The sequence below is a fragment of the Lutra lutra genome, chromosome 15, assembly GCF_902655055.1.
Source record: "Lutra lutra chromosome 15, mLutLut1.2, whole genome shotgun sequence".
NCBI classification, from domain to species: Eukaryota; Metazoa; Chordata; class Mammalia; order Carnivora; family Mustelidae; genus Lutra; species Lutra lutra.
Genome location: NC_062292.1, coordinates 1,683,694 through 1,708,626, shown reverse-complemented (window position 1 = coordinate 1,708,626; position 24,933 = coordinate 1,683,694). Strand labels below are relative to the sequence as shown.

The 24,933-nt window shown below is 39.2% G+C and overlaps 1 protein-coding gene across 13 annotated transcripts in view; it reads left to right on the top strand.

The window, feature by feature from the left end:
• CCDC181 (coiled-coil domain containing 181) overlaps positions 1 to 20,644 on the top strand; it is a 56,314-nt gene extending 35,670 nt beyond the window's left edge. For 5 of the 13 annotated variants that reach the window (XM_047703751.1, XM_047703753.1, XM_047703750.1 and 2 more), the window contains 4 exons: positions 1,911 to 2,105; positions 6,522 to 6,668; positions 18,282 to 18,436; positions 20,153 to 20,644. In XM_047703751.1, the coding sequence (XP_047559707.1) occupies positions 1,911 to 2,105; positions 6,522 to 6,668; positions 18,282 to 18,436; positions 20,153 to 20,312 (657 nt within the window). In that variant the 3' untranslated portion in view covers positions 20,313 to 20,644. Of the gene's footprint in view, positions 1 to 1,910; positions 2,106 to 6,521; positions 6,669 to 9,562; positions 9,959 to 18,281; positions 18,437 to 20,152 lie in introns of those variants that run through there. The other 8 variants (XR_007122930.1, XR_007122931.1, XM_047703747.1 and 5 more) reach the window with 8 other exon arrangements.
• The last annotated feature ends 4,289 nt before the right edge of the window (positions 20,645 to 24,933 follow it).

Here is a 24,933-nt window from a genome sequence, read left to right as displayed (position 1 = left end):
TTCTTTTACTAAAAACACACACCCTACTTTCCTTGCCTGCTTTTCACAGTCATTTTCTTCCTTGCTGAATTTTAGTAATTTTATTTTCATAAATACTAATTAGAATTTTTAACCCTTAGAATTTTTTTTTAAGATTTTATTTATTTATTTGACACAGAGAGACACAGTGAGACAGGGAACATAAGCAGGGGGAGTGGGAGAGGGAGAAGCAGGCTTCCCACTGAGCAAGGAGCTGGCTGCGGGGCTCAATCCCAGGATTTTGGGATCATGACCTGAGCCGAAGGCAGATGCTTAATGATTGAGCCACCCAGGTGCCCCAACCCTTAGAATTCTTAATTCCTAGTAAAACCTAAGAAATAAACAATTGTGGACTGGAAAATTTATATATTTATTTGTTTCATCATTTCATAATTTCTAGAAATATATTCCCCCCTCATAGTTATTTTAATTTTTTTGGCAAAAAATTTATGTATTAAATAGGCCTAAATATTACATATTTTGGTCTCTCTGTAAAAAATTTAAAAGCCAAAACTAAATAAACTTAGGTTTAGCAATCAATATCTCAATATGTTGTATTATTTGGAAATGATCTAAATGGGCAGTGAATATCTGTTATCTAGTTTAACATAATCTCATTTAAATTTATTTAAATTGCTTTCTTTTAGCTGTTATACTTGGATTAGAACATTAAATCGCTAATCATCATCTTAAATTATTTCTTTTATTGACAGGTTTTGAAAGAATAGCCCGAGATGTTATGATTAAGTAAACCCAGGTAGAAAAAAATTGTGTATCTCCATTATGTCTAATGCTGATAACTCTGAAGACATTCTTGTTTTTATTAAACTAGCAAGCTTAAACTAGCATTTATTTTATTTTTTAAAATTTTTACTTAATTTTTTGTTTTAAGAGGGAGAAAGAGTGCACACGTGTGCCCCCCCCAAGCACATGCGTGTGTGCAGAGGGAGGGGCATAGGGAGAGGGAGTTTGAGAGAGAATCCTAAGCAGGCTCCACACTCGGGCTTGAAATCTCATGACCCTGAGTTCATGACCTGAGCCAAAATCAAGGGTTGGACCCTCGACTGACTGAGCCACCCATGTTCCCCTTTTTATAAAGTTGTTTTTTTTTTTTTTAAGATTTATTTATTTGAGAGAGAGAGTGAGAATGGGGGAGGGGCAGAGGGAGAGGTAGAGAGAGAATCCTCAAGCAGATCCGGCACTGAGCGTGGAGCCCACTGTGGGGGTCCATCCCAGACCTGGAGATCATGACCTGAGCTGAAACCAAGAGCCCAATGCTTAACTGACTACACCACCCAGGCGCCCTTACTAAGGCTTTTATTCGAATTCCATTTAGTTAACCTACCATATAATATTAGTTTCAGGTGTCCAATACATTGATTCAACACTTCCATGCAACAGCCTGTGCTTCTCACAAGTGCAGTCCTTAATTCCTTCACCTGTTTAATCCACCCCCCCCACACCCCCCACTAGCCATCAGTTTGTTCTCTACTAAACTAGCATTTATTTATCGAGACTGTTTCAGATCATGTGAACTTGAAAAATATTTGGATTAGTGTTTTTTGTATTTCTTGGAATTTTTGGAATACTTCATTTTTGTAAGCACTTCATTATCTTTAAAAGGCCAATTAAATGGAGTCTTTTATAAAGTAACTTGGCAATGCCGTCAGAGGGAGAAAGTATATCACTGTAATGTGCATATGGAGATGCATGTGACATATGGACAGAGAGAAACAGAAACCTTATAATGTCATCTTAAAATTCATGCCATGATTCAGGTACAAAACTCAAAAGAATCGTTGATTCTTAATTGTGTTCCTGCAGATGGACTAGGTTAACTGCTATGATGACCAGAGTTTGTTACTGAGGATCTTTATTTGTGTGCCGTGAAGATTGTTTTAGAGCTGTCCCCACAATTCTGGCGAGAAGATTGGAATGAGGAAGGGGAGGAGGGTACAGAGGAAATGAAGATGGTGCAGAGGGAAAGGAAGATGGCTCCAAAGGCAGGATCTTGGTGCAGGATGGCTGTTGCAAAGCCCAGAGACAAGGAGGAGGAGGAAGGGAACACAATGTGCCTGAGACAGAGGGTGGGTCTTTGTAAACTTGTTTGTTTGCTTCAGTCAATTGAGGAATGGCATTTTGTAAAGAGAAGATTTTTAGAATCTTGATTATATTTAAAAATTCCTAGGTACCAACTGAAGTAGGCATCCCATTTGATTGCCTTTGTAACCCTTTTCCAGTTGTGCTTGCAAATAAACTAATTTTAGGATATCCGAAGTGCCCATTTTGGCCAATGAAGTTCTAAATCATTCTGGGTAATTTGATCCAATGGGGCAAAAGTTCACAGCAAGAAGGGCCATATTCCTTAACATAAGGTTACAGCAGGGGGCTAATTATTAGAAGCTCCTTTGCAGGAGGATTTCCCATAATTGAGTACTTCCCAAGAACCTGAAACCCAAATACTCCAGTCGAAATGAGTGAAGATAGATCCTCCCTGCAAAAATGAGTGAGGATGGAAGCCAGCAACGGAGGACACCCAAGTAAAGGCCTGAGCCTTGACCACGGTGCGGGTACAGGACCAAGAGGATTTATGATTGTGAGTTGAAGCCACCAAGGCTACATCAGACTGCAAGGGACTCTTGGTACCTTCCTCAAATCTGTGGCAGCATCAGAGACAGAGTTCAGGCTCTTTGGATCCTACCAACTATGCCAAGTAATGTTGGTCAAGAAGAGGCTGTGAGACAAACAGAGCACTTATTGAGTGTTGGGAATCACAACCCCAGAAACACAGAGTCAACGAAAATGAAAAGTGCTTTGACTTGTCATCAGGGAGTGCAGGCTCATAAAGACTGAACATCACAAAAACTTGTTCTGAAAGATAGTGTAAACTGGCAGTTTAATACACAGTTGGCTGTTTAGCTGCTAGATAGTTATATTATCTCTATTTCAGTCCAAAGTAGAAGGAAGGAGTTTGGGATGCAATTGACAAGAGTCAAAAGTTCCCTTTGTTCTGAGCATTGAACCAGGAGACCTGCATTGTCCTACTTCAGTGTCCTTTCAATTCTATTTTGAGTGACTTTCTTGGCAATGCATACTTCATTTTGAATCTTTTTTTGTAGCTATTAAATGAAATTCTATTTTATTAATGAAAATTCCAGGTACTAAATATGTTAGTAAATTTTCTCTAAATTACTTAAATCAGTGCCCCAATTCCCTTTTTTACTGGATACCTAATGATATTAAGCTGAACCACAAAATGACTGTAAATGCCAAACCTTAGTAGAATCACAGGTAAATAGAATTTTACAATTAGAAGAATCCTTAAAGATCCTTTTACAGATAAGACAACTATAGTTTAAAAGTTTAATTAACTTCACCAAAATCACTCAACCTTTTTTATAGGAAAGTTGGAGTCAAAATCTGTTTTCTTGGCATCTATTAGGAAATGGTGTAGGAATTATGTAGGGATTATCAGGGAAATATCTGGCATGTAAATAAGGAATCCATATTACCAGAAAAAGGTGAAAAACAAAGTTAGTAGGAGTATGTAGGCTATAGAGCACTCAGGCAGGAATCGAAAAATGTACACTGAAAGTTAACTTACTTGGTCACTACTATTTGAACTGTAACAGGCAGATTCAGTTTACTTGCTTGAGGCATATAACAGTACTTCAAGGGGTCTGCTAATATAAAACTTGTGATAATTCAAACTAATATTTGAGAATGACTGAACTATATAAGGTTGCTATATACCCACATACGTGTATGAGTGCATTTGCATATTTCTATAGATGTTATCTGAGAGGCTGTATATAATTTCAGTGTCTTTTCACTAATGAACTAAGTAATCTTTAACTGCCGGGACTCATAAATAGTTTTGTTTTTATTAACTGCCGGGACTCATAAATAGTTTTGTTTTTATTTTGATTCTCTCTGCTGGGTGTACTCTTGCTCTTGGTGCTGGGATGCATTTTCTCCTATCAGGATCCTTAGAACTGAATTTTCCTTTGCTTATGTACTTGTTCAAGGCACGGTTTTTATTATTTATATACTCGCTCAAGACTGTATGTAAATCCTAAGGCTTTTAAATATTTCTTAGTTGGTTTCAGGGGAAGGCTTTCCTTGTTTATGCCCAACAAAATATTTGCTGGGTTGGGCTGCTATCCTCTACGTATTCTAAGTGCATCATTTCATTGTTCCTGTTGGCAACTGCATTGTCTACACTTTGCTGATAATTCTGTGTGATACGTTTAATGTTTCTCAGAAATATAATCATCACACCATACTGTCTATATTTATACAAAGTACTGTCAATGAGAAAAGAGGTTGAACTGAAATAAAGCAAATGCATTTATTTGAGTTCTCAGAAATGCCATTTGGGAAGCAATGATTTGGTGCGTCTTGGGGAGCACACTAACTCAAATTGTATCCACTAGGGAACAAAAAGTCAAGGGTTTTAAAGGCAAAAAGGAATGCTTGTATACATTATTTACAAAGAATTTTGTTTGGTGTTGACAGCAGAAAACTAATCTTGGCTACACATAATTGGTTGCTAAGGCTGTCACGAAGAAGCAGTCTGTTACTGTAGCACACTGTAAGTACTGGTAGAATCCTTGTTATGTTGGTAGTTTGGCTTTGCTCAAAAGTTGGTGATTACACCAAGTGGGGACTTGAAATAAGGGCCACATCCTAACGGCCACTGGCTCCATTTTAAAATACCTTGATGTGGGGCGCCTGGGTGGCTCAGTGGGTTAAGCCGCTGCCTTCGGCTCAGGTCATGATCTCAGGGTCCTGGGATCGAGTCCCGCATCGGGCTCTCTGCTCAGCAGGGAGCCTGCTTCCCTCTCTCTCTCTCTCTGCCTGCCTCTCTGTCTACTTGTGATCTCTCTCTCTGTCAAATAAATAAATAAAATCTTTAAAAAAAAATAAATAAAATACCTTGATGTAAGTGAATTGATTTTATTTCACTTTTCACAGTATCCAAGGTCCTTTTTATAAAAAGAAATGTACAAATAAATGTAAAATTTAACTTTGGTAAATTAACATTTTATGTTTTTTTAGGGCTTAGAAAATAGTATATAGGTTTTTAAAATAGAAATCCTCATTTTTATTCATGTATGTATATACATTTTTTAAAAAAGGAGATGATCACCAGAGTATATAAGTATTTTAAGACATTCTATGCTGTTAATTGGGTAGAATTTTTCTTTTTTTAATTTTTTTTATTTTTTTATTTTTTTCAGCATAACAGTATTCATTATTTTTGCACCACACCCAGTGCTCCATGCAATCCGTGCCCTCTACAATACCCACCACCTGGTGCCCCCAATAATTGGGTAGAATTTTTCTATTCTTTCTTACATTTTGTTCAATTAGAAGGCATTAGAAAGACTTGCTATGTTGTCAAAAATGTAAGGAAAGAACTCTGAATTCCATCATTTGAAGATAATTGGATTTATGTATAATTCAGTGATTTAAGTGATAAAATTTTGGTATTGAAAGGTACTTAAGAGCTCATTAATATCACTCCATTTCGTAGATGAGAATACTGAAGTAGGTGGTTTGCCCAAGTTGACATAGTATGATGGTAGTATGATTGTATCTCAGATCTCCTCACTTTTAACTTAGTGCGATTTCCACTGTGACATGCTGCTTTGCTTCTAGTAACTATTTTATAGCTCTCTATAACTGATTTATGTACCTCTCTTCAAGAAACTCCCTTTTATAACATTAGTTGAATAATTCATATAAAAATTCATTTGTTCTGTAGTTAACTATCTAAATATTTTTCTGATAGCAAAAAAGTTATTTTGTAAATATACACTAGTTGAAAAATAACTTCAAACATTATAATAAATTCAAACACATATAAAGGTACAGTTAATCCCTATGTCCCCATCACCCAGATTTAAAAGTCATTTAGATTTTGGCATATATACTCCATCCCCTCTGCTTCTTGGCTGATGTATTTTTAAAGTAAGCCCTAGGCAGCACATCCTTGCTTACTTGTACATTTTTATATATATTTCTAAATGATTGTAGCATTTTCTTTCATAACCACAATGCCATTTATCACAATTAACAAATTTAACAATAACAAAAAAATGTTTCAAACATTTATGGAAGCATATGGTGCTTCTAGAGTGTGGTGGCTTTTTTTTTTTCCTTTTGCATGGCTGCAATTTAAGAGGTTTAATTCCAAAAGTAAATTAGGAAGTGAAGGTGAGATTCAAGGAGTTCCTCAACAGCATGCATCTATTGTACCTCTATGTAGTTGTAGAATTTACCCCTACAGTTTAATTTATCTGGTACATCTTCATTTTATTCCTAAGCAAATTAGAGTCCCCCCTATTTTTTTTTTTAGAGAAGCCCAATTTTTAGATGGAAAGTTTTAGGAGCAGAGAATGCTAATTTCAGATCTCAAAATATATCTCTTTATTCTGATAACTCATATACAATTTTATTCACCTTTCATGAATGTCTTTTGATATTCTTTCCACCAGGAAGAACAACGAAAAATAGAAGAAGAGAAAGAAAAGAAAAAAGAGAATGACATGGTATTTAAAGCATGGTTGCAAAAGAAAAGAGAGCAGGTCCTAGAAATGAGGAGAATTCAGCAAGCAAAGCAAATCGAAAACATGAATAGTAGAGTAAGTGAAACTTCTCTATGAAAAATAAGTATACAGATATGAAAGTTGAATTTATTTACAGAAGGGAATGTGAATATTAGAATAGGAACCTATAGAAAAAGTAGAAAAAGTGGTCCAAGAACAACTCTTGCAAAAGATGTACCATAGAGATGACTTTACAATTAAATTCTAAGAAGTCTCGTGGAAGTCAAATGATTACTATTTTATTCACACTTTTATAGCACAGAAAATGGAAAACTATCAATATGTTTTTTAGGATAGTATAAACTTTGATACTCAAAATAAGACAAAGAAAGCACACACACACATGCACACACCTACAAACCCTACAGAATGGTCTTACTTAAGAACACATATAGACAGAAGGAGAAAAGAGAGATACCATATGGTTTCAGTCATACATAAAGTCTGAAAAAACAAAGAATAAACAAAAAAGAAAATTACATCTATAAATACAGAGAACAAAGTGATGGTTGCCAGAAGGGTGGGAGAGTAGAGTGTTGGGTAAAATCAGTGAAGAGGAGTGGGAGGTGCAGGCTTCCTGTTATGGAATGAATAAATCATGGGAATGAAAGGCACAGCACAGAGAATATAGTCAGTGGTATTACAGTAGTGTTGTACAGAGATAGATGGTGGCTACACTTGTGGTGAGCTCAGAGATGGTGAATCACAGTTACACACCTGAAACTAATGTAACACTGTATGTCAGCTATACTAAAAAAATTCTTTTAAAAAAGAATAGATATATGCAAATCTTACATGAAAACTAACAAAGAGAGGTGCCTGGGTGGTTCAGTCACTAAGCGGCTGCCTTTAGCTCAGGTCATGATCCCAGAGTCCTGGGATCCAGCTCCCTGCTCAGTGGGGAGTCTGCTTCTCCCTCTCTCTCTCCTGATGCTTGTGTTCCCTCTCTCTGTCTCTTTGTCAAATAAATAAAATCTTAAAAAAAAAAACTAGCAAAGATGCAAAATTATTTAATTTTTAAAATTGTGAAACAGAAAACCAAGGAGAAAACAAAAAAATCCATATCCCTACCATCTTTTCTAAAAAGCATATAAAGAAAAAACAAAATTTAATCCTATCCCCTATCCAGGCTCATCTCCCAGTGACAACCACTTTTTGCAGTGTGGTGCAAGGCTTCCAAGTCTTATTTATATTTATAATTTCACATGTCAAAAATCTATTATGTGCTATAATCTATTATGTGCTAAAAGATATATTTCTACATCATTACATTTAGATATTTCTTTTCAACTAGCTGCAAAGTATGAGGTGCCTGGGTAGCTCCGTCAGTTAAGTGTCCGACTCTTGATTTTGAACATGGGCTCAGGTCATGATCTCAGGGTCGTGAGACTGAGCCTCACATCTCCCCTCCTCTCTCCGTGGGGAGTCTGCTTGAGATTCTCTCCCTCTCCCTCTGCTCCCCCCCCTTACATGCTTGCTCTCTCTCAATAAATACATAAAGAAATAAAATCTTTTAAAAAAAAGACCCAAATAGCTGCATAGTATTCTGTTCAGAGATACCTTAATTTATTAATTACATCCTCAACTGTGGATATTTCGTGTGGTTCCGCTATTGTTCTGCTCATTAACAGTGCGGTAGTGAACACGTTCATTCTGCAGGAGAGTTTCTTAAGAGTGGAGTTTATGACTTGCTGGACGTTCAGGTGAAATTTTTGGTTAAATGTGCAAAAATTAACCTCCCAAAAGGTGTGTCAATTTCCAGTCCCTTCAAAAGTAAGAGTAGATATTTACCACATCCCGACTAACACTGTACGTGATTTATCTTCTTGATTTTTCTTCAGATTAGTAATATACATGAGTACGTGTGGACATGTGTATATTCTGTGAATTTCCTGTTGTAGCCTTTTCTTTTTTCTCGATTTTTTCTTCTTGCATTGTATATTAGAGATTATAATCCTTTGTTATTATATATGTCATAAATACATTTTCCTACACTGACAGTATATTTTTTATGTTGCCTATGATGCCATTTATAGAAGTTTTTAGCTTTTAAAATCTTGAGATGGGTGATGCCTTTTGAGGCAAGACACAAAAGCCATAAACTAATAGAGAAAACGTTGAGAAATCTGAGTGCAACTGTGTTGTCAGATAACAGTATACTATAACCAAGTAGGGCTTATTTTAGGAAGGAAATTACGGATAAGTAATAACAAACCCATTAATAAAATCCATCACATCAATAGTAGATAAAAAGAGAATATATGGTTATCTTAAAAGAGAAAAGTATTTCTTTTTAGTACAATTCATTTTTAAAATTCCTAATAAAATATTAAAAAAACAGTATAAGTAGTATTTTAGGAAATACTGTAGGTATTTTAGTAGGTAAACCTATTGAAGTTAGAAACAAGTAAGTCTCCACTCCGTGTTAAATAGCTTCGTTCTGAGAGTTCTAGCCAGCTTACTAAGGTGAAAAGGAAGAGACGTATAAGTATTCAGAGTGGATATTTACGTTATAAACATGAGAAATTTATAGTCTTCCTATAGCAAAAACCTCGTAGAGAAATATAAAAAGAGAAGGAATACAGGAATATGTAAAATACTTCGAGCTGAACAAGAATATGTCTGATCTCTGTGGAGAGTACAATACCGCTTTGCAAAGGACAAAAAAGATGACTTTGGTAAATGAAAACAAATATGCTATTTCTGGGTGGGTGGGATAACTGTTATAAATATAGGAGTTCTTTGGCAAATGGAAACAAATACGATACTCCTGCATGGGTTGACTAAATGCTCCGAAGACTTGAGTTCCTCTAAATTTGTATTTAATGCAATTTCCACTGAAAGCTGGTGAGGATGTTTTAAAGGTGTCAGAATTGTTACTGTTACTCTTAGTTTATTATTAAAGCGAAACTTTTGGAATTTTCTGACAGAAAACCGGGCGGAGGCTCTGGATAGAAGGTTCACAGACGACTGCGCCGGGCGGCCGCGGTGCAGGACAAACACGTCGTTAGAACTAAGGAAGCGCCGGTTTAGGAGTCGGTCCCGGGCGGCGCGGGCTCCAGCCACGGGCTCTGCGGCAGGTGCTCGCGCGCGGACGACGGAGCGAGCCGCGCGGCGCCGCGTTGCGCGGGCTCGGCCGGTGCGGGCCGGAGGGAACGCGCGGAAGAGAACTTGGTGATGCGGCAGGGACGGGCGCGCCGAGCCGAAGGCAGCGGTGACAGCTCGCAGTGGGGGACATCGGGGCAGCCGGGTCATTCCGGGAAGCTTGTTCTCCGCTGGTGAACGGAGGGGGAAGCGTGGGCAGGACTGAGAGGAGCTCGTTTCAGGTCAGGAGAAGCCGTGAGGACGCCCGAGACGGAGGCGGCGCCCTGACGCGGCCGTGGGGCGCGCGGGAACCGGGAGCTCCCGCGGGAAGCCGCCTTGGTGGTCCCGACCCAGCAGTGAGGCGCCAGTGACGCTGCCGCGGCGGGGCGGATGGACGGCGGCGAGTGGGCGCGGGGAGAGCGGCCGGACGGCAGACAGGGTTGTGCGTGAGGTGACGGCGCCCGGTGACTTGGCTGGGGTCTGTGACAGCGGAGAGGGAGGCGGGGACGGGAGCGGATTCGCGCGCGTCTTGCCGTCGGATGGAAGGGTTCGTCAGGACTCAGGCGTGTGAGGCCCGGGGACGCCACAGCGGGTTCTCACCTCCGCCCCTTCGCGGGTGGTGGCGGCGGCGCCCACTGCCCGGCAGAGGATGGTGCGCGGCGACGGCCCTGTCAGCTCTTCACGTGCAGTCTGAGGCGCCTGCGGGTCACCCGGGGGAAGACGTGGAAAACTGACTGGAGAGATGTGTTTGCCGCTTCGTGTGGAGAACGCGGGGATTAGGGACGTGGAAGACACGTGCTTTGCGGGATGTGGCGGGGGCCGTGGAGAGCGCCCCAGACGACGAGAAAATAAGGATCTGCGAGCTTCTCCGTGTAGTTCTATTGCTTGGGACGAGGCTGGAGGGGACACCGAGCCGCCCCACCACAGGTCGCTGCAGTCGCGGCGCCAGGTCGCCCGGGTGCCGACCGCGCGAGGCTGGAGCAGCGCTGGGGCGTGTGGGGGTGGAGGCCGCGCGGGGCTCCCCTCCTGCGCGTGCGCGTCGGCGGTGCGGCGGGAAGCGCACAGCCGGTTGGGGCAGGGACAGGCGCGGCGCGGGGCAGAGCCAGGGTTTGGGGAAGAGGCGGCTCAAGCCAGAGAGCCTGGGAGAAGGGGTTTTCGGGAGGTTTTGTGTCCTTGAAGGGGAATGACAAGGAGTAAGTCGGAAGGATTTCGAGGGAGGCGGGGAGTTCGGGCTTGCGAGGGGGGAGCAGGCCGCACTGCTGTCGCGTCGGCAGAGCGCGTGTCCCCGTGACGCGAGGAGCTCGGCCGTGAGTTACGCGGAGGTTCCTGCGGTGCCTGCGGGCCTCGGGCGTCCGGCCCGCACAGCACTTTCCTCGGGTCCTTGTGAAACAGACGTGTGCCTCGGTGTGGTGTGGTGTGGTGTGGTGTGTCGTGTGGTCTTCTGCTTGGAGACTAGAGCGAACACTGGGAGTTGTGTTGTGTGAAGACACGGACCGCACCGGCGGAGTCTTTCCCAAACACTCTCAGGTTAGAAGGTGGTTAGATGGTTCTACGTGTCCCTTTGGAATTTTTATTTCCTATTTTTGCTTTATTTGAAGTCTGTCTCAAAAATTAACCTTAATGAGAAATTACATAAAAAATAAATAGTATTCGGAGGAACTTTTGTGAATCTTGTCTACCGCTGAAGCTGAGCAACGGTGGAATCGGGCAGTTGGTGACTGGGCTCCTTAGCGCGTTGGGATGATGTGCTTCGCTGGCTATTCTGGGGACGTCGTGCGTCTGGGTCCTGCGAGTCAGTTTCTGGGTCATGTCTTCAGAATATACACATTCCGGAACGACCCATTTTACACGGGATTAGAACAACTTTTTAGGTGATTGAATTTTTACTGCCATTTTAGGGGACAGTTAGAAATGTCTTTCACCTTTGCTGTGAGCTCTGCTTCTCCTGGTGGGTGAGGTAGCTCCAGTGTGTGTGTGCGCGTGCGTGCGTGCGTGCGTGCGTGTGTATGTACACGCACGTGCGCGCTACCTGTATAGACCGACATAAGCACACGTGTACGCTTACTGGTCCGTTTATCTAGGTGAGCTCTACATGGACACCGCCATACGCTTTGCATTCTGCATTCGGTTTAGTGTTTTATTTATGTCAGTGGGTAGAGTCGCTTGATAGTGCAGCTTAAATCTTTTGTGGCCTTGGGGTTTTCCCCTATATGGTCTATGAATTACTGGGAAATTGGGGTTAAACCTTCTAACTATCACCATGTATGGGTCTATTTTCTTTTTGGTTTGGCTTCATCTTTTTTTTTTTTTTTTTTAAGATTTTATTTATTTGACAGAGAGAGATCACAAGCGGGCAGAGAGGCAAGCAGAGAGAGAGAGAGAGGAAGAAGCAGGCTCCCTGCAGAGGGGAAAGCCCGATGCGGGACTCGATCCCAGGACCCTGAGATCATGACCTGAGCCAAAGGCAGAGGCTTAACCACTGAGCCACCCAGGTGCCCCCTGTTTTTTTTTTTTTTTTTTTTTTTAAAGATTTTATTTATTTGTCAGAGAGAGAGGAGAGCGAGCGAGCACAGGCAGACAGAATGGCAGGCAGAGGCAGAGGGAGAAGCAGGCTCCCTGCCAAGCAAGGAGCCCGATGTGGGACTCGATCCCAGGACGCTGGGATCATGACCTGAGCCAAAGGCAGCTGCTTAACCAACTGAGCCACCCAGGCATCCCTGGCTTCATCTGTTTTAAATGTATATACATTTAGGACTCTCTGTCTCACTGGTGAATGACATTTTCACATTATCCTGAAGTCTACTTTGGTTGCCGAACCAGCTTTCTTATACTTAACATCTGCATCGTCATATCCCTTTTAAAGCTTGTTTTTATCCATCTCTAAAGACTTACCTGTGCGAACGGCATATAGTTGTATCTTCCCAATCCAGAATTTGTATTTAATTGTGATTATTGATATGGTCGGTTTTAAGTTTACTGCTTGATTTTCTATTTGTTCCATTTCTTTTTAGATCCATTACTCAACTTTTTCTGCCTTCTTATTGGATTAATCAAGTATTTAAAAAATATTCCCTTTTATTTTCTTATTTAAAAACTATGCCTCTGAATTATTTTTTAAATCACTGCTCTAAGGATTATAATATTTATCCCCTGAATGTATCAGAAGTATTTATGTATGTATGTGTGTGTGTGTGTATATATATATATATATATATATATATTTTTTTTTTTTTTTTTTTTTTTTAAAGACTTCATTCAGGGGTGCCTGGGTGGCTCACTGGGTTGAAGCCTTTGCCTTCAGCTCAGGTCATGATCCCAGGGTCCTGGGATTGAGCCCCGCAATGAGATCTAAAGATTTTATTCATTTATTTGACAGAGATCACAAGCAGGCAGAGAGGCAGGCAGAGAGAGAGGGGGAAGCAGGCTCCCAGCTGAGCAGAGAACCCGATGATGATGATGATGATGATGATGATGATGATGCAGCAGGGGCTTGATCCCAGGACCCTGGGATCATGACCTGAGCTAAAGGCAGAGGCTTTAACCCCATGAGCCACCCAGGTGCCCCCAGAAGTATATATTTTGAAGGATTTATTTTTAGTGGATATGGATTTTGGGGCTGACAGTTTTTTTTTTTTTCTTTCAGCAGTTTAAAGATGGTGTTTTAGTGTCAGTGATTTTCTGACACCCATTGTTCCTGGTTAGAAAGTCAACTGTAGGGCGCCTGGGTGGCTCAGTGGGTTAAAGCCTCTGCCTTCAGCTCAGGTCATGATCCCAGGGTCCTGGGATCGAGCCCCGCATCGGGCTCTCTGCTCAGTGCAGAGCCTGCTTCTCTCTCTCTCTCTCTCTGCCTACTTGTGATCTGTCAAATAAATAAATAAATAAAATCTTAAAAAAAAAAAAAAAGAAAGTCAACTGTAGGGGCGCCTGGGTGGCTCACTGGGTTAAGGCCTCTGCCTTCGGCTCAGGTTGTGATCCCAGGGTTCTGGCATCCAGCCCCGCATCCGGCTCTCTGCTCAGCGAGGAGCCTCCTTTCCTTCCTCTTTCTCTCTGCCTGCCTCTCTGCCTACTTGTGATCTCTGTCAAATAAATGGATACAATCTTAAAAAAAAAAAAAAAAGAAAGAAAGTCAGCTGTAATTCTTATCATTGCTTTCTTGTATGTAACGTCCTTTTTTTCTGTAGCTGCTATAAACTTTTTCTGGCTTTGGATTTCAATGTTTTTTTATATGAATAATATATCATATGCTTTTCTTTGAATTCGCCTAGCTTGGGCTTTCCTGAGCTTCTCAGATCTGTAGGTTGATGTTTGTACCAAATTTGGGAAATTTTTGCCATTATTTTTACAATTTTCTTTTTTTTTTTTTTTTTGCTCCATTTTCTTGCTCTTTTTATTCTGGAAGCCCAATTTCACATACATTAGAAGATTTGCTATTATTTCACATGTTATTAAGGTTTTGTTAAAATTAAAATTAAAAAGTTAAAATTATTTTTCTTCAGTTTGCATAATTTCTGTTGATCTGCCTTTGGGCATTGATACTTTTTTCTGCTGCATCCTGTTTACTATTAAGCCCATTCATAGAATTTAGGTTGTTTTGTTTAATTTTACATTTTTGTGTGTGTGATCTAAGTCTTTTTCTTTTTTAGCTTTATTGAGGTATAATTGAAAATTTTTAAGATATTTGAAGTGTACAACATTGTAATTTGATACACATATACATAGTGAAAGGATTCTCCCCATTACATTGATTAACATGTCCATCACCTCACATATTTACTCCTTTTTTTCTTTTGGTAGAAAGATTAAGTTCTACTCTCTTGGCAAATTTCAATTATATAATACGGTATTATCATTTATAGTCACCATGTTAAACATTAGATCCTTAGACATTTTTCATCTTAAAACAGCAAGTTTGTACCCTTTTTACCAACCTCTCTCTCTCCCACCCCTCAGGCCCTGGTAACCACTACTCTTACTGTCTTTTTCCAGGAGTTCAGCTTCCTTCCTTCCCTCCCTCCCTCCCTTGCCATCTACTTCTCCCCTTCCTTCCCTCCATCCCTTCTCCCTTTCTTCCTACTCACCTCCCTCCCTGCCTGCCTACCTTCTTTCCTTCCTTCCTCTCTCTTTTTTGATAATACCTATCTTAACAGTAGCTCATGGTCATTTTGATGTGCATTTCCTTGATGATTAGTGATACTGATGATCTTTTCATGTTGTCTTATTGGATATGTGGTTTACACATATTTTCTCCCATTCCATAGGTTGTCTTTTCATCTTGTTGAAGGTTTCCTTTGCTAAGCAGAACCTTTCGTTTGTCTTTTACTTATTTTTGTTTATGTTGCCTTTGCTGTCAAATCCAAAAAAAATATTTCTAAGAACAATATCAAAGAGTTTATTCTAATGTTTCCTTTTAGGAGTCGTTCAGGTTACACTCAAGTCTTTAATATATTTTGAGATGTTTTTTTCTAGAGTGTATGGTAGAGGTCCATTCTTTTGCATGTGGTAATCCAGTTTTCCCAAATCCATTAATTGAAGAGACTATCCTTTTCCCTTTTTTTTTTTTGATAACTTTGTTAAAAATTAGTTTACCATGTACACATGAGGTTATTTCTGAGCTCTCTCTTCTGTTCCATTAATCTATGCATCTGTTTTTTTATGGCAATACCATACAAGTTTCTGTTTTGGCTTAATTTAAGTTTATTTTGTCTGATATAAGCATAGTTACCCCTGTTCTTTTTAAGCTTCCATTTACATGGAATATCTTTTTCCACCTCTTTGATTTCAGTTTCTGTGTGTCCCAGAGCGGAATTTAGTCTCTTTGGGCAGCATGTAATTGGGACTTGCTTTCTATCCATTCAGCTCTAGGCCATTTGCGTTACAGTAGTCATTGATCGGTGTGGAAATACTTTGTTAAATGTAGTCTTGTTGTTTTGTAGTTACTTTGCCCCTCAGTCCACTCTCATTCTTCCCTTTTGTGATGGTTTTCTGTAGTTACGCTTTGATTCTCGCTCTTTACCTTTGGTGTATCTACTGCAAGTGTTTGCTTTCTGATTGCAATGAGACCTTGTACTTGTAACAGTCTGTTGTAGTTGTAACCTTCATGCCAGAGTTATGAGTGATTTACCTACCACCATTACATTCGGGTGTTCTGATATTAACTTTATATTTATTTTTGCCAGTGAGTTTTATACTTTCATATACTTTTTGCTACTAATTTAGCATCCTTTTCTTTCATTACAACATTTCTCATAAGGCTGGTTGAGTGGTGATAAATACTTTTGGCTTTTGTTCATCTGAAAAGCTCTTATTTCTTCTCATTTCTGCTGGACATCTTTGCGAGGTAGTGTATTTTTGCAGGCTATATGGAAGCCAGACCCTCTGGCACAGCTGGAAAGGTATGTGGTTAAGCCCCTTCCAACAAGAAACTGGGAGATGGGTGTTTTTTTCCTGTTCTATCTGCACTGGGTCCAGATGTATATCTGCAGGCAGGTATTCCTGTGCCCGTGAAGATCTCATTTGATTGCTACCATCTTGTGGGACTCATGAATGGAAGTTCCAGTACAACTTTCTGGGATGATGGAGATGCTCTATATCTGCACTGTCCAATGAAGTAGTCACTAGCCACAGTGTGGCTCTTAAGCTCTTAAGCCATGAAATGTAGCTAATATGACTGAGGTACTGAATTTTTAACTTCGTTTAAATAGCTACATGTGGCTAGTGGTCCCTCTGTTGGTCACTCTACTGGACAGTGCAGTCACAGAATATATGAGAGAGAGAAACTTGTTTTTTTTCCCCCCACTGATGCAATCTACATGCCTGTAGATACACTGTAGTAGATACTCTGTAATTGTAAATATCTGCTGAATCAGTAAAGAAACAGATCCAGGCAACCCTGTTCACCCCTGAATCCTTGCCTCTTTTGATCTATAATTCCAGAATGAACACTTTTTGGTCATCTCGGGCCATTCCCAGACTTCTAGGTATTCAGCAATGGGTTATCTTCACAGGCTTCAGCATTGTACATCAAATATCGTAGATTACGTAAATTATATAAATTAAACTGGAACATGCTTGGCAATGTGAGTAATAGATAAAGGAAAGTATAGGGGCACCTGGGTGGCTCAGTCAGTTAAGCATATGCCTTCGGCTCAGGTCATGATCCCAGGGTTCTGGGATCGAGCCCCACTGGGAGCCTGCTTCTCCTGCTCCTCCCCCATCATGCTCTCTCTCTCTCACTTGCTATCTCTGTCTCTCTCTCTCTCTCAAATAAATAAAATCTTAAAAAAAAAAAGGAAAATGCAAGATATAGGAAATGGTCCTCTCTATCATCGAGTTTCTGTTTGGGAAAAGTATTTTTTTTTTTAAAGATTCTATTTATTTACTTGACAGACAGAGATCACAAGTAGGCAGAGAGGCAAGGCAGAGAGAGAGGTGGAGGCAGGCTCCCTGTGGAGCAGAGAGCCCAATGAGGGGCTCGATCCCAGGACCCCAGGATCATGACCCAAGCTGAAGGCAGAGGCTTAACCCACTGAGCCACCCAGGTGCCCCTGTTTGGGAAAAGTATTAAATGAGTGCATACTTTCCTTTCTGTTTTGGCCAGGCATCCAATTAATGAGGCATGCTTTCCCCTAGCCCCAAATCTGTCCTTTTGCTCTCTTTATTCTCCCAAATAAGAGCTCTTTCAACTTTTGAAAATTCCCTGAAGATAGTATCCATCATGATGTTTGAGGAACCATAAAATAAGCTACTCCAACCAGCTTTGACTTATGACAAAATCATCATGGCTGTTATGAGAAAATTTTTATGACTGCAAATCCTTATGGCCACCTTCCATGAGAGTAATTATAATTTGGAGAGGGGCTTGGCATCTTAACTTTTAGATGCTCTTAGAAGTTAAAAACAAGGGTAGAGGGTGCCTGGGTGGCTCAGTGGGTTGAGCCTCTGCTTTCGGCTTGGGTCATGATCTCAGGGTCCTGGGATCGAGGCCCAAGTCGGGCTCTCTGCTCAGTGGGGAGCCTACTTCCTCCTCTCTTTCTGCCTGCCTCTCTGCCTCCTTGTGACCTCTCTCTCTCTCAAATAAATAAATAAATAAAATAAAAACAAGGGTGGAATTTAAAAGAAAGGATGAATAACAGAGTATTGGATCATAAGTTGTCAGACTGCAATCCAGGGAACTCCTTCAGGAATCATTACAAAGACCTTGACTCCATTCATATTATCTGTCCCAACCTTTCTTCAACCCTGTTTTATTTTTTTGTGCCACTGTAAAAAATTATTTTTTCAAAGAGCTGCTCGTTGAAAAGTTTGCAAATCACTGCAAAAACCTTCTTCATTTATTGATTGCCTCAATAAGTTTTGAAAGATGACAAATGGCAATGAATTCAGTGTTGGATTTTCTGGCAGAGTTCCATCAGTGCTGCTGATTCAAGGGCGATCTGTTTTGTTTGGCTACTAGGAGTGCAGGGAGTGAAAAATTGATGAGTGGAACATGTATCCTTGTAGGGTCCTATAGGCAGGGCCTCAAAAATAATTTTGGTTTATTTAAACAAAGCTTGTTTTTGTAATCAGCAGGAAAACAGAGATCCACAGCAAGCTTTTCGATTATGGCTTAAAAAAAAGCATGAAGAACAGTTGAAAGAAAGAAAGACAGAAGAACTACGAAAGCAAGAGGAATGCTTATTCTTCCTTCAAGGAACAGAGGGCCGTGAGCGGGCCTTCAAACAGTAAGTCACAGGCCGGGCAAATTTCCCCTCTCTTCACAGTCCTTGCAGAGACCTCTTCACAGTCCTTGCAGAGACCTTGGTAGTCAATAAAGGTTGAAAATAAATCCCACAAAAAATTTATCTCTGATATTACATATCTGATCAATTTTAAATCCACACTTTCAAAACTATGTGAGAAAATTCTTTTGCTCCATAATTTGCATACTATCTATATGCCATTCTTTCTTCAAGATATTTTCAATAACAACATCATTTTATATTTTACCATTGTGATAACCTTTGATAGCCTACCATCTATTTGTTAGTTATTTTGTTCATTTTTTAGAGAAATGGGCCAAAGATAGCGTATAGCTACTCCTACATACTCCTCAGAAAAACTGAATAGAGAGTCTCATTTCCCAAGAAATATTCGTCTATAAAGAAAGTTAGGCTGAGAAGGAAGATCTGTATTGACCAAACTGAAAGAGAGATTTGAGCAGACACTGGTAATTTAAGGCAAAGCTGACCTTTTCAGTTACCTGGTTGAGACTTTCCGTTACCTGGCTAATTGTGAGGAAACAGACCTGGCTTCGTAATTTTGCCAGCAATCCTTGGGAGAGGTAGAGAATATTGAACCCAGTTGCTTTAAGTTCCTTTCTTTCCTATTTTTTTCTTTGTTTCTTTACTTCTTTCATCCTTAAAAAAAAAAACAAAACATATAACTATTATAAGAGAAGCAATGAGTGTCCATTGTGGAAATGGCTGGGGATAAAGTCACATTTTCATCACCTAGCAATCACTGTCAGTACCTTAGTCCATATCTTTTACATAGTTCTCTCTACATTGTAGTTTTGAAATGTAAATTGAGATATTGTATACTATTCTGTAATCTTATTTTTATTAATAATCTCATCTAATATCTCATCTAGTACCATAATGATACTTTCAACAAACCTCTCAGTGACTAGGGTCAGTCTACTCAAATCATGTCCAGTTCAGGGCCACAACATCGGCTTATGATGCTTAAGTATCTTCTCTTCTGACATGCTTAGTTGTTTCGGGTCATTTCTGAGAACAATGGATACAGACACGGATGCACTGCACGCGCTTTCTTATGTGTGTGTACAGTTACTTGAGTTATTTTACCTAAGCAAGGTTTATAAATTTAAATTTGTTTGAATGTGGATTCTTCCTTCACTTTTTTGGACTTTTTTTTTATGCTTAGGCTTATATTTCCATTTTAAGGAAGAACTGTTTTATGCACTAAAAAGCATTGTTGGTAGTGTCCCTACCAACAAGAGGAAGGCAACATTTCTGCATGCTGGGATTCTTAACCTAATTGAGTCATGTTTTGGAATACAGTTAGTTGCAAAAAATATGTTAGTTGGAATCTATCAAATACGTGTTTGCTTAGAAAATCCTATTTTAAAAAAGAATAGGGCCTATAGCACATGTAAAATATTGTGTCCATTATTCAAAATTCAATTTTTTTTAGTTGGCAGTCTCATTTTTAAGACAAACTTAGTTTTAAGTATTTGATTGCAAATGTGAGTATGTTTTCTTATGTGAGCCCACGGGATAAACCTGAAATTTTCATTAGTACTTTAATAATTTTTTTGTGACTGCAGCATTTCAATGTAAAGAAATTCAACTTCCTTTAATAGTCTACGGCAGTAGCTTTATGTAAAGAGTATTCACGTTGATACTCACCAGATCTGATCATATCTCTTTCTACAGATGGCTGCGAAGGAAACGGATTGAAAAACTAGCAGAGCAACAAGCTGTCAGAGAAAGAACTAGACAGCTCCGACTGGAGGCAAAGCATTCTAAACAACTACAGAGCCACCTGTATATGTCAGAAGCCAAAGCATTTCGTTTTACTGATCATTATAACTGAGAGTATCTATTAAACACTTCATTTGGAAGCTGCTATTCTCAAAATTTTATATATCATTTCTTATGGCCTATGCTTTGGTCACACTCTAAATTATGGAAATCCTTTTTATCTTTTGGCGATACTGACAGTGAATTTCTTTTTTTTTTTTTTAACACTAAACAAAATAAATTTTTTCTCTCGCAGTGTTGTATTATGTTATACCATCTTGTAGTCCATGCAACAAATTGAACAATAAATGAGCTCTAGATTCCTTTACTTCTAAATTATTTTAGCATTTCTAGCTTGAAAGAACCCAAGAAAGGAACAGATTTCTAGTCTTAGTTTCTATTATTGTTTAAAAAAAGAACAGATTTCTGTTCTTAGTTTCTATTATTAAAAAAGAGATCGCAGTAGAACGTTTCATGGAGCTGAGGCATGACCTCTTAAACAAGCCTGGTTCAAGGCCTTATACAAAATCCCATTTATGACAACTTTGAATTTGAGTAACTGTGGCAAACTAAGAAATAGGGTAGCCTTACTTTCTCGTGTTCTTTAAAAAAAAGAGTAATAATTATGCATCCAATTTTGCTCTATTACAAAACTAGCTCTTATTAGAGTTTATAATGTGCATGGTAATGTTATAAGCGCTTTACATAAATAATCTGACATAATCCTCATAACAACCCTATTGGTCTTATGTTGCAGATGAAGAAACTAAAGTACAGAGGGAGCAGTTTACTCTAAGACTCTGATCTGTATAATTGCAAAATTCTTTCTTTTAGGCATAGTATAAACTTTATAAACCTTGGTAGATATTGTGAAGTCTTTAAGACTATATGGGAGGCTGATGTGTGGAGGAACGGTATTCTTTTTTTTTTTTTAAAGATTTTATTTATTTATTTAACAGACAGAGATTACAAGTAGGCAGAGAGGCAGGCAGAGAGAGAGGAGGAAGCAGGCTCCCCGCTGAGCAGAGAGCCCGATGTGGGGCTCGATCCCAGGACTCTGAGATCGTGACCTGAGCCGAAGGCAGAGGCTTTAACCCACTGAGCCACCCAGGCGCCCCGAGGAACGGTATTCTTGATACGTATGAGCATTGAAAGGGTGGAAAACAAAGGCGAACGTGACAAGTATGACAGAGACTAGAGAATCAGGTAGGAGTTCTGTTAAAGCCTTAAGGACAAGGTTCTTGCCAGCTGGCTGTTTGTACCTTTAACCACTTGACCCTGAAGAAGAAAACAGAGCTACTCAATCCAGTCTCGACTTCTTATAGCACTTTAAGCACACACCAGACCATTTAACTTTTCATTATTTAACTAGTCTTGTGTTGTTTAAGATCATCTTTAATAATGAGAACCAATTTGACATTTAAATATTCCACAATTTTTCCAAAAAAGCTGTTGGAGTTTTGATAGAGATTGCAGTGAATCTATAGATTGTTTTGGGTAGCACTGTGGTTTTGATCAATTGTCTTCCAATCCATAACACAGGATTTCTTTTCATTTAGTGCAACAAAATTTTGCAGTTTCACTGGACAGGTCTTTCACCTCTTTGGTTAAACTGATTCACAGATATTTTCTTCTTTTGGATTCTAGTGCAAATGGAATTATCTTAATTTGCTTTTGGGTTGTAAATTCAAAATCAAACACAAAGGAATTTTGTGCATTGATATACTGTGCAACTTTGCTGGCTTTATCAGCAGTAGGTTTTTGTTTTGTTTTGTTTTGTTTTTGTAGATTCCTTGGAATTTTCTATATATAAGATAATATTCCCTGCAAATTGAGATGGTTTTATTTCTTCCTTTCCAAATCAAATTCCTTTTCTTTCTTGACTGATTACTTTGGCTACGATTTCCAGTATAATGTAGAATAGTAGTGGTGAAAGTGGACCTTCTTATCTTGTTCTTGATCTTGGGAGAAAAGCTTTTTTAGTCTTTCACTGTTGAGGATGATGTTAGCTGTGGGGTTTTTCATAAACGCCCTTTAAGAAGTTGAGGAAATTCTATTCTTATTCCTCTATTCTACTTTTTCATATTCTTTGATCCCTTATTTTTCTGAGTTTTTTTTTTTTTTTAAGGTTTTATTTATTTATTTGACAGAGAGCGAGAGGGAACACTGGTGGGGAAGCAGGACAGGGAGAAGCAGGCTCCCTGCCGAGCAGGGAGCTGGATGCGGGACTTGATCCCAGGACCCTGGGGTCATGACCTGAGCTGAAGACAGATGCTTAATGACTGAGCCGGTCAGGCACCCCTTTCTGAGTGTTTTTATCATAAATGGGTGTTGGATTTTATCAAATGCTTTTCCTGTATCAGGTGAAATGATCACATTGCTTTCCTTTTTTGTTCTGTGTGTGTGTGTGTGTGTGTGTGTGTGTGTGTGTGCGTGTATTCCATTGATTTTCTTATGTTGAACTACCCTTGCATTCCTGTTAGAAATACCATGTGGTCATGAAGTATAACCCTTTTTCTATGCTATTGCAGTTTGCTAGTAATTTGTTAGGAATTTTTTTGTCTATATTCTTAAGAATATATGGTATTGCAAAGTTTTTTTTTTTATTACTGATTTAATCTCTTTGTTATAGGCCTGTTCACATTTTCTGTTTCTTCTTGAGTCAGTTTTGCTAATTTGTGTATTTCTAGGGATTTTTGTCCATTTCATCTAGTATATTTGTTAAAATTATTAAGTACAATTATTCCTTTTTTTCCCTTTTAAGGTTGGTATTAATTTCCTTTCATTTCTGATTTTTGTTATTCACATCTTTTTTTTAGTCAGTCTGGCTGTAGGATTGTCAATTTTGTGGATCTTTCCAAAGAACCAACTTTTGATTTCCTTGATACTGTTCTGTTCTCTATTTTCTCTCTGCTCTAATTTTGATTTCCTTCCTTCTGCTAGCTTTGGGCTTAGTTTGCTCTTTTATTCCAGGTCCCTATGGTATAATGTCAGGTTGTTGATTTGAGATCTTTTTAGTTTTGTTTAGCTAACTATTTATTATTATTATTATTGACACTCTTAAACCAACCATTGCAGAAGTGTGCCATTAGTTTGTGGTTAAGAGTGTATGCAAAATTTTTTGTGTGTGATTATATAACATACATATATATATATATATATATATATATATATATATATATATAAAACTTAACATTTTGACCTTTTTCATCTTGACCAATATTTAAGTGTATAATTAAGTGGCATTAAGTACATTCATACTGTACCACCATCACCCCTTTCCAATTGCAGAATTATCCTCATCCCAATGGGAAGTCTGTATCCATTAAGAACTCTCTATTCTGGGGACACCTGGGTGGCTCAGTCAGTTAAGCGTCTGCCTTCAGCTCAGGTCATGATCCCAGGGTCCTGGAATTGAGTCCGACATCAAGCTCCTTGCTCAGTAGAGACCCTGCCTCTCCCTCTGCCTACTGCTCCCCACTGCTTGTGCTGACAAATAATCTTTAAAAAAAAAACAAAAAAAAAAAACCCCAAAACCCCAAACTTTCCATTCAGCCTTCCCTTGACCCCTATAACCACTATTCTTTGTCACTATGGTTATTTCATGTACCTACTTCTTTGCCCTTTTGTTTGCAACTTATTTCATTTAGTGTAATGTATTGAAGGTTCATTTATGCTGTAGCATAATCAGACTTTCAGCCATTTTTAAGGCTGATGCTCCATTGCATGTGGATGCATTTTGTTTATCCATTCATCCATCAAAGGATGCCTTGTTACTTCCACCTTTTGACTCCTATGTTGCTGTGAACACTGGTATAAAAATATTTTTGGGTCCTTGCTTTCAATTCTATTGGGTATCTACGTAGAAGTGGAATTGCTGAATCATATGGTAATCGTATGTTTAATTTTTTTAGATTTTATTTATTTATGACAGATGCGAGAGAGAACACAAGCACAGGGGAGCTGGAGAGGGAGAAGCAGGCTCCCCACCCAGCAGGGAGCCCCATGTGGGACTCGATCCAGGATGCTGGGATCATGACCTGAGCTGAAGGCAGACGCCCAACGACTGAGCTACTGGGGTGCCCTGTATGTTTAATTTTTTGAGGAGCTCCAACACTGTCTCTGACAGTGGTTGAACCATTTTACATTCCCACCAGGAATGCACAAGGGTTCCAATTCTATATCCTTATGAACACTCATTTTCCTTCCTTGATCACAGCCATTGTAATGAGCATGAAGTGATATCAGTTTGCATTTCCTTAAGGATTAGTGATGTGGAGAGTATTTTCATATGCTTATTGGCATTTTGTGTATCTTAGAGAAATTTCTTTCCATATTCTTTTCACGTTTTTTGGTTGCCGAGTTACAGATCCTTTATTCTAGATACTAGATCCTTATAAACCATATAATTTGCAAATATTCTCTCCCATTTTGTAGGTTGCCTTTTCATTCTGTGGATAGTTTCCTTTGATGTACAAATGTTTTTAATTTGGATGAAAATCAGTTTATGTTTTATTTTGTTGGCTGTGCTTCCAGTGCCATATCCAAGAAATCATTGCCAAGTCCAAGGTCATGAAGATTTTCCTCTATATTTTCTTCTAAGGTTTATACTAAGTAAACCTAAAGGAAGGCTGACGAATCAATTATAAATAGTGTAAACTAGACAAAGACTTGAAAAGCACATTAAATTAATA